Below are 10,352 nucleotides of genomic sequence, written 5' to 3' on the forward strand. Positions count from 1 at the left end.
CGAGCCTTAAGGAGAACCTCTATTTAGGGATTGACTTCTGGAGATCGTTTGATCTTTTGCCAAAGACTTTGATTTCTGAACTGAGCACAACCGAGTTTTCTAATGACCCTGCTAGACATTCATTAACGGGACTGCAACAAAACGGACTTCAAAATGTAGTCGATATTTTCCCATCGTTCGCCAAGGAAGGCTTAGGCAAAACCAATTTGATATCCCATGTGATTGACGTTGGCAATGCCAAGCCTATCAAACAGAAGCATTTTCCCGTATCACCAGCTATTGAAAAAATGATTTACGATGAACTTGACCGAATGCTAAAACTAGGGGTAATAGAAGAATCATAAAGCGCATGGTCATCTCCGGTAGTTTTAGTCCGAAAGCCAGGAAAGGTGAGGTTATGTCTTGACAGTCGCAAAGTTAATTCCATCACAATGAAAGACACGTATCCATTGCCCATTATTGATGGCATTTTGTCTCGATTGCCAAAGGCAGAATTCATAACTAGTTTAGACCCTAAAGACGCATTCTGGCAAATACCATTGGAATTGTCTTCAAGAGATAAGACTGATTTCACGGTGCCTGGAAAACCGCTTTATCAGTTCAAGGTTATGCCATTTGGGCTATGTAACGCACCGCAAACATTGTCACGACTTATGGATCGAGTAATTCCAGCACATCTTAAGACACAAGTTTTCGTCTACCTGGACGATCTGTTGGTAATTTCAGAATCGTTCGAGAAACACATTGTAGTTTTGCGTGAAGTTGCCAAATGTATTCGTTCATCAGGACTGACCATGAAAAAGTCTCCGCGATAACAGAATTTCCAGTACCGCGATCCTTAAAACAGCTGCGACGATTTTTAGGAATGTCTGGGTGGTACCGGAAGTTCATCAAGAACTATGCCGCTTTTACTTCTCCCTTGACAGATTTGCTTAAAAGTAAACGAAAATTTGTATGGAACGCAGAAGCACAAAAAGCCTTTGAGGAGTTGAAGACCATACCGGTCACAGCCCCCGTTTTACATAGCCCAGATTTTTCACGGGCATTCTATATTCACTGTGATGCAAGTAAGACCGGTATAGGAGGCGTATTGGTACAGAAAACGGCAGAAGGCGAAGAGATTCCAATCGCGTTCATGTCTAAGAAACTCAATCAAGCTCAACAAAATTACTCAGTGACCGAACAAGAATGCCTAGCAGCAGTTAAGTATCAAAAAGTTCAGGGCGTATGTAGAAGGTCATGAGTTTACAGTGGTGACCGATCATGCCTCGCTGAAATGGTTCATGTCGCAAACTGATTTAAGCTCGAGATTAGCTCGATGGGCTCTAAAATTTCAAGGATTTTCTTTCCAGATACAACACAGGAAAGGTAGCCACAACATAGTCCCTGATGCACTTTCGCGAGTTAATACAACTGATCTGTCCGCAATTGACAGTGGAGTTTCTCTTGATCTAAAATCGTNAGCATTTTCCCGTATCACCAGCTATTGAAAAAATGATTTACGATGAACTTGACCGAATGCTAAAACTAGGGGTAATAGAAGAATCATAAAGCGCATGGTCATCTCCGGTAGTTTTAGTCCGAAAGCCAGGAAAGGTGAGGTTATGTCTTGACAGTCGCAAAGTTAATTCCATCACAATGAAAGACACGTATCCATTGCCCATTATTGATGGCATTTTGTCTCGATTGCCAAAGGCAGAATTCATAACTAGTTTAGACCCTAAAGACGCATTCTGGCAAATACCATTGGAATTGTCTTCAAGAGATAAGACTGATTTCACGGTGCCTGGAAAACCGCTTTATCAGTTCAAGGTTATGCCATTTGGGCTATGTAACGCACCGCAAACATTGTCACGACTTATGGATCGAGTAATTCCAGCACATCTTAAGACACAAGTTTTCGTCTACCTGGACGATCTGTTGGTAATTTCAGAATCGTTCGAGAAACACATTGTAGTTTTGCGTGAAGTTGCCAAATGTATTCGTTCATCAGGACTGACCATGAAAAAGTCTCCGCGATAACAGAATTTCCAGTACCGCGATCCTTAAAACAGCTGCGACGATTTTTAGGAATGTCTGGGTGGTACCGGAAGTTCATCAAGAACTATGCCGCTTTTACTTCTCCCTTGACAGATTTGCTTAAAAGTAAACGAAAATTTGTATGGAACGCAGAAGCACAAAAAGCCTTTGAGGAGTTGAAGACCATACCGGTCACAGCCCCCGTTTTACATAGCCCAGATTTTTCACGGGCATTCTATATTCACTGTGATGCAAGTAAGACCGGTATAGGAGGCGTATTGGTACAGAAAACGGCAGAAGGCGAAGAGATTCCAATCGCGTTCATGTCTAAGAAACTCAATCAAGCTCAACAAAATTACTCAGTGACCGAACAAGAATGCCTAGCAGCAGTTAAGTATCAAAAAGTTCAGGGCGTATGTAGAAGGTCATGAGTTTACAGTGGTGACCGATCATGCCTCGCTGAAATGGTTCATGTCGCAAACTGATTTAAGCTCGAGATTAGCTCGATGGGCTCTAAAACTTCAAGGATTTTCTTTCCAGATACAACACAGGAAAGGTTGCCACAACATGGTCCCTGATGCACTTTCGCGAGTTAATACATCTGTCCGCAATTGGAGTGGAGTTTCTCTTGATCTAAACTAAAATGATCTGTCCGCAATTGGAGTGGAGTTTCTCTTGATCTAAAATCGTCACATTTCCAATCGGACGAGTATAAGGAACTTATAAAGAAGTTTGATGAGAACAAAAATAAGTTTCCCGATATTAAAGTCATTGATGGGTATATGACGTATGTCGGCGGACGGAACATGCAACAGGTGAGCGTTTACATGACGATATGACTTGGAAACTTTGGATACCCAACGGAATGGTCCAAGAAGTATTAGAAAGTGCACATGATGGTCGCTTATCGGCGCATTGTGGCATGAACAAAACTATCGAAATATTACGGCGTTGTTATTATTATGGGGCCAGTAGATGATGTCAAAAACTATATTAACTCTTGCGAAATTTGTAATTGTACGAAGCATCCAAATAGACTATTAAGACCACCTTTGGGTAGAATAAGGAGCACTTTCTTTCAAAAGCTTTTTGTAGATTATTTAGGCCCTTATCCCAGATCCAGATCTGGGAATATAGGAATTTTTATAGTATTGGACCACTTTTCTAAATTCCCATTGTTGAAAGCAGTAAAAAAGTTCTCTGTTGATGCAATCATCGGATGGCTGGAGGAAGTCTTCCATATGTTTGGCATTCCAGAATCTATTGTCTCTGATAACGGATCTCAATTTAGATCACAACTTTTTAATAACCTTCTTCAGAGGTATAATATCAACCATATTTACACCGCAGTTCACGCACCACAAGCAAACGCCTCTGAACGTGTAAACCGTTCCGTTATTGCAGCTATAAGAGCATATGTCAACCCTGATCAAAAGAATTGGGATGAGTAGTATTGGTTGTGCTTTAAGGTCTGCGTCAAATTCAGCGATTGGCACCTCACCATATTTTATGGCTTTTGGCCAGCAAATGGTGACAAACGGCGAGACGTATGAACTCTTGAGGAAACTGGAGTTGTTGGAAGACCGAACCATAAACTTTAATAGAGAAGATTCTTTGGAGATGGTGAGAAATCGTGGAGCCAACTAATGAGTAAACAACATGACCGAAACGAAAAATCGTATCGAGCCCTAACCGCCAAAATAACGTAAGCGACATTTTTTTCAAAATTTTCTTTTTGATGCAGAAATATTCCTAGAGCATCTAGATACATTTCTGCATCAAAAAAATAATTTTGAAAAAAATGTCGCTTACGTTATTTTGGCGGTTAGGGCTCGGTATAATCTACAATCGCGGGAAACAACTTACGAAGTGGGTCAAGAAATATATCGAAGGAACTTTCAACAAAGCAATTTCGGGAAAGGATTCAACGCAAAACTTGCCCCATCGTTTATAAAAGCAAGGATCAGGCGAAGGTAAGGAAGTTGTTACTATGAACTGGAGGACCTCCAAGGGCACTCAGTTGGCACTTATCATGCCAAGGATATCCGCCAATAATAGCAGTTCTGGTAGCAAGCGGTATCACCTTCCGGCTTGTACATCGTAAGTCTGATTTTGGTTGGGGGGAAATGTAGTGGCGCTTGTAGCTCCAAAATCCTTTTACTTGTGACTTAGGCGATATTTCCCTGTGTAAGATCGCTAAACATAGCTCCTATAACTATCATGATCTCTTTTACTCCGGGAAAAGTAGCGCTAGTCCTTCAAATTTATCTATTCATTCAGCTAGACTTAAGGTCTCCTGTTGCAAAATTGAAGCCTTTCGAGTCTTTCAACCTTAAGCCGTAGCGCCATAAACGTCCTTTAAAAAAAAAAACGTCTTCAAGCAAAGTTTAAATTTTTTCTTGTTACTTTTTTATAAGTGCGGTGAACGATTAACTGGAGGTAAGCAAGTGTTAGCGATACATTTTTTTCTATTTTTAGCTAATTTTAATTAGTTCAATATAAAAAGAAACCACTTATTTTAATTTGTAGGCATTCCCAATTTTATCAGACGCATATGTACATACATTTTCATACCGTCTTGGTTGGTGCATTTTCCGCATTATTGTATCGTTGTACATACATCCATCGTGCCAAATCATCTACGGGTAATTAATATAATTTATATACGTACAAAAAAACGTCATTTAATAGTACCATTAACGAACATTTCTCTCTAGACTTGGCACTTTGTATATAATTCCTACAACTTTCCAAGTACATACATACATAAGATAATATACCGGTGCCGTTAAACCTAGGTATGTGCATATGTACACTCCCGCATAAGTGAGTGATCGGCACAAGGAGAGCTACCAGCAGGTGTCAGTTTGGCGTGGAGTTCCTAACATGCGGACTACTATGATTTTGGACGCAAAACAAGTGCCGTGTGGTTATTAATAATAACATAATAGCATATATCTACATAGGGAAATAATCGGATATCAAAAAAGAAAAAAAAAAATTCACGGCAAAACAAGTGCCGTGTGGTTATTAATAATAATATAATAGCATATATCTACATAGGGAAATAATCGGATATCAAAAAAGAAAAAAAAAATTTGCGAAAAATTAACGTGAAATCGGTAGGAATGAGGAGCCTACTTTACATATGCACACCTGCATTGCGTTAGAGTAGCAGAAACCCGTTTTTGATGTGGTTTTTCTTTAAAGAAAGTTTTTGTGTTACAGGAAGCTGAAAATCAAAGTATAAATTAGAATATATTGTAGTTAACAAAAACAAAAAAAAAACCAAAAAAAAAAATAAAATATTGCATGAGATAAATTTTGAGCCGCGTGCTATATGAAGGAAAAGACTGTGCATATTGTCTGTATAAGCAGCTAGTACTGAAAAAAAAAGAAAACTTTTACATGAGATACTTTGGTGGTGCATGATATTCAATTCGGTGTACTAGGAAACTAACAAAAAAAAAATACAAGAAAAAAAACCAACAAGTGAAACTAAGCGAAAAGATTTCGACCAGTTTGATATACAGTGCATGCCATTGGCAACATTAGTGTTTTTTTTCTCTTTATCTACCTTAGCACTATGAAAGATCTTTCATCGTGGGAACGCAACTTGTCGTAAGTCCAATCGAACTTAATATTCCATCAATGTATTTGAGAGAGGTATAAGCACATTAGCTTGTTGGTGTTTTTGTTTTTTATATTTGCATTGTACATAATTAATATACACATACTGTAAACCATATTTTCAATTTAGTTCTAATTGTACAAATATGTATACATACATACGTATGTACATATTCACGTACGTCAGAGTAAGCGAATTGTTATGGATTATGAGACTAGGATTAAGTGTTGGAATTTGGTTTCGTTAAATAAAGTTATAAATATGGAATAGAACTAAATAATTTGATTTCGAGCTATCGGCGGAGAGCTGTTGTGGTAGGGCTAGGGATCATTCATCACATTTAGTTATTATGGGTCTTATGGAAGATCAAGGTTGGGAGGGCAATATATCGGTTGGCACGTTCGTCTAAGCCGGCCGGGGCTAATTCACTAACAGGGTTAAAGCCAGTAATCTCTTTTCTTTCCTTCCTATATCTTTCAACTACTTAGTACTGGAGCACGCGTATATTTATGTTTTATTTTCGCATATGGCAGTTACTTAGGCAGGACATAAGCAGCATGAATACCACCCCACTAGCCGACGAGACAGGAGCCGGAACCCAACGCGTGCCCGCTAGCTTATGCTTGCCACAAAAAGTGTACACCGTACATACAGAGACATACTACCGCGGTTATATGCTACAGTGCATTCAACCAAAATTTACAATCACGATGACTCCAAATACTTTTGTTACATTCACATTCTATACTGAATGGAACTCTGGCATTCAATAACACATTGCGTTTGTTTTTGTTTCAAAATAATTTAATCCACTCAGGAATGAGGTTTTTTTTTATACAACCACACAATCAAAATTTTGAAACGAATGCCAAGTGAATGCAGATCCTACTGATTCAATGATTATACAGCTCTGATATTTAGCAACCGCATTATTATTACTGCGCCTAAAAATATGCACTACCCTGAAGCGGAACTGCACAAAACACCATTTCTTTAAATGAATTAATGCTGCTGAAAGAGACAATAAATGAAGTCAGTTTGATAAAATACAATACATATCAGAATATCTTTGAATCATCAGCGTACATACCTGTGTAATTTTATTAAAATAACTTAAGTTATTTTAGTATGTTTTACTTTGAATTAAAAAATAATGAGTTTTCATTATTTAAATATTGCACATATTTTGAAACTTGGATTTATATTTGTTAAATATTAAACAAAATTTTTGTATAAAAAATAATTGGAATTAAATTAATAGTCAAATCTTGTCAATATGTGTGTATTAGTAATACGAAATAGTAAATCTACATAGCGTCTGTTCACCAGTACCCAGCAAGAACGACCTAACGCATTCTCCAATACACTTACAAAATTGTCAATAAAATCGATCACATTTGCATAGTAGCCATATCCATATGTCATTCTTTGCGTTATATAACACGTTATTAATCGCATAATAATATTTGATTGAAAAGAGACAAATACATATAGGATAATATAATAGCGAATTCCATGTGAAAGAAACAGAAAACTGCTCACACGTGAAACGATTATGCGTTAGGTTAATCGAGGAGCCCTATGTAAAATGATGGACAATTTTTGAATTTCTCACGCAAAAAGTTTGTAGTACTAGGCGTATATAACGCATTACATAACAGATAAGGTTCTTACTGGGTAGGTGCGGCTGCAAGCGGGTGTCTGTCTTGGAGCAAGCGGCTCGCTATATAAACGTGTATTTGGTTGCGAAACCACCCCCGTCCCAGCAATGGGTTGTGCGCTGGGCTTGGGACCCGCCACGTAAAAACCACTTCCAGTGAAGAAGCAAGGCAAAGCCTCGGATGAGACCCCCCCTTATGATGACGACCACGGCAAATGTTTAAAGGACTACGATTTGAGGGCATGCACCTGGAATGTCCGGACCCTTAATGGGGAAGGTGCCTCTGCCCGGCTGGTTGATGTCCTCGTAAGGACAAAAGCTGACATCACCGCCATCCAAGAAATGCGTTGGACGGGGCAAGGCAAAGAATGTCTGGGGCCTTGCGACGTCTACTACAGCTGCCATGTAAAGGAGCGCAAATTCGGAGTTGGATTTGTGGTGGGAGAGAGACTCCGTCGCCGAGTACTGTCGTTCACCCCGGTGGACGAGCGTCTAGCCACAATCCGCATCAAAGCGAGATTCTTCAACATCTCGCTCATCTGCGCCCATGCCCCGACGGAAGAGAAGGATGAGGCATCCAAGGATCTCTTCTATGAGCGCTTGGAGCGCACGTACGAGCGCTGCCCCCGTCATGATATCAAAATCGTGCTTGGCGACTTCAATGCCAGGGTGGGCAAAGAAGGGATCTTTGGAACCACCGTCGGAAAATTCAGCCGCCACGACAAAACGTCCGACAACGGACTGAGGCTGATCGATTTCGCCGGGGTCCGAAACATGGTAGTATGCAGTACTAAGTTAAAGCATAAAAATATGCATCAAGCTACGTGGATGTCTCCGATCCGAAAAACGAGAAACCAAATCAACTATGTTGTGATAGAGGGAAGGCATGCTTTCAGTATTTTAGACGTACGTACACTCCAAGGCCCAAACATCGACTTGGACCACTATCTTGTTGCAGCCAAGATACGCATCCGTCTCTGTGCAGTAAAAAATGTGCGCCCAAATATGCAAGGAAAGCTTAGCGTCGAAAAGCTGCAATCACAACAGACAACCAATGCATTCGCTACTCGACTCACACACTCTTCAACAAACCGACATATGCGAGCATTGGAACCACATTTCCCGCTCATTAAGTACCGCCGCCGAAGAAGTAGTCAGATTTCAGCATGCCCGAAAGAACAACTGGTACGATGAGGAGTGTCAGGAAGCTGCTGAGAAAAAATATGCCGCCTACAGGGCCACGGTGCGATCGGGCGCAACGCGCGCTATGTTTGACCGCTATAGGGATCTGAAGAGGGAAGCGAGACGTATTTGCCGCAACNATGCCCGAAAGAACAACTGGTACGATGAGGAGTGTCAGGAAGCTGCTGAGAAAAAATATGCCGCCTACAGGGCCACGGTGCGATCGGGCGCAACGCGCGCTATGTTTGACCGCTATAGGGATCTGAAGAGGGAAGCGAGACGTATTTGCCGCAACAAGAAGAGAGAGGCCGAAATACGTGAGTGCGAAGAGCTTGAAATGCTGGCCGACAGGAGTATTGACCGAAAATTTTACCAGAGAGTTAGGCGACTTACGGAAGTTTTCAAGACCAGGGCGTACTCCTGTAAGAACAACAATGGTGACCTAGTTACCGATGTTCAGTGGATGATGACGGAGTCGATGTTCCTCCGCCTGACCATAATGAGGTACATATAGCAATAACGCGGCTGAAAAACAACAAACCTGCTGGAGCTGCCAGCTTGTCAGCTGAGCTATTCACGTACGGTGGCGAGGAGTTGATAAGGTGCATGCATCAACTCTTGTGCAGAATATGGTCAGATGAACGCATGCCCGACGACTGGAATTTAAGTGTGCTCTGCCCAATCCACAAGAAAAGTGACCCCGCCATTCGCCACCAAACGGCGCTTCAGACAGGGCGACTCTCTTTCATGTGACTTCTTTAATCTGATGTTGGAGCAAATAATAAGAGCTGCAGAACTGAACCGCTCAGGAACAATTTACTACAAGAGCGTGCAATTGCTGGCTTATGCCGATGACATCGACATCATCGGTAACAAAAACCGCGAAGTCTGTTCTGCCTTTTCCAAGTTGGATAGGGAAGCAAAGCGCATGGNATGCCATCGATATCATCGGTAACAAAAACCGCGAAGTCTGTTCTGCCTTTTCCAAGTTGGATAAGGAAGCAAAGCGAATGGGTCTGGTGGTAAACGAGGACGAGACGAAGTATCTCCTGTCAACAAACAAACAGTCAGCACATTCGCGCATTGCCGCTCACGTCAATGTTGACAGTTATAATTTCGAGAAAGTAGAGGATTTCGTTTACTTGGGAACCAGCATTAACACCGATAATAATGNCTTATGCGGATGCCATCGATATCATCGGTAACAAAAACCGCGAAGTCTGTTCTGCCTTTTCCAAGTTGGATAAGGAAGCAAAGCGAATGGGTCTGGTGGTAAACGAGGACGAGACGAAGTATCTCCTGTCAACAAACAAACAGTCAGCACATTCGCGCATTGCCGCTCACGTCAATGTTGACAGTTATAATTTCGAGAAAGTAGAGGATTTCGTTTACTTGGGAACCAGCATTAACACCGATAGTAATGTCAGCATGGAAATAGAATGCAGAATCACTCTTGCCAACAAGTGCTATTTTGGACTGAGTAGGCAATTCAGGAGTAAAGTCCTCTCTCGACGTACGAAAACCACACTCTATAAGTCACTCATCATGCCCGTGCTCGTTTATGGCGCAGAAGCATGGACAATGACAACATCCGATGAGGCGGCTCTTGGAGTATTCGAGAGAAAGATTTTGCGGAAGATTTACGGGTCTTTACGCGTTGGCGACGGCGAGTACGACGCTTTACAACGACATGGACATAGTGCAGCGAATTAAAATACAGCGGCTCCGCTGGCTTGGTCATGTTGTTCGAATGGACACCGACGCTCCAGCTCTGAAAGTATTCAACCCGGAACCCGCTGGTGGTAGCAGAGGAAGAGGAAGGCCCCCACTGAGATGGAAAGACCAGGTGGAGAAGGACTT

The 10,352-nt window shown here is 41.4% G+C and overlaps 2 protein-coding genes across 2 annotated transcripts; both read left to right on the forward strand.

Moving 5' to 3' along the window:
• The first annotated feature begins 431 nt into the window (after positions 1 to 431).
• On the forward strand, positions 432 to 815 carry LOC108363207 (RNA-directed DNA polymerase homolog). Its single transcript, XM_017616496.1, has one exon. It carries the CDS (start codon positions 432 to 434, stop codon positions 813 to 815), a length of 384 nt encoding a protein of 127 aa, XP_017471985.1.
• Positions 816 to 1,638: 823 nt separating this feature from the next.
• LOC108363208 (RNA-directed DNA polymerase homolog) lies at positions 1,639 to 2,022 on the forward strand. Its single transcript, XM_017616497.1, has one exon. It carries the CDS (start codon positions 1,639 to 1,641, stop codon positions 2,020 to 2,022), a length of 384 nt encoding a protein of 127 aa, XP_017471986.1.
• Positions 2,023 to 10,352: the final 8,330 nt, after the last annotated feature.

This window comes from Rhagoletis zephyria, unplaced genomic scaffold, assembly GCF_001687245.7.
Source record: "Rhagoletis zephyria isolate East Lansing unplaced genomic scaffold, Rhagoletis_zephyria_1.1 Rzeph_scaffold_01214, whole genome shotgun sequence".
Lineage (NCBI taxonomy): Eukaryota > Metazoa > Arthropoda > Insecta > Diptera > Tephritidae > Rhagoletis > Rhagoletis zephyria.

Coding starts and splice junctions, on each gene's coding strand:
- LOC108363208 (XM_017616497.1), top strand. CDS start 1,639: ATGAAAGACACGTATCCATTGCCCATTATTGATGGCATTTTGTCTCGA.
- LOC108363207 (XM_017616496.1), top strand. CDS start 432: ATGAAAGACACGTATCCATTGCCCATTATTGATGGCATTTTGTCTCGA.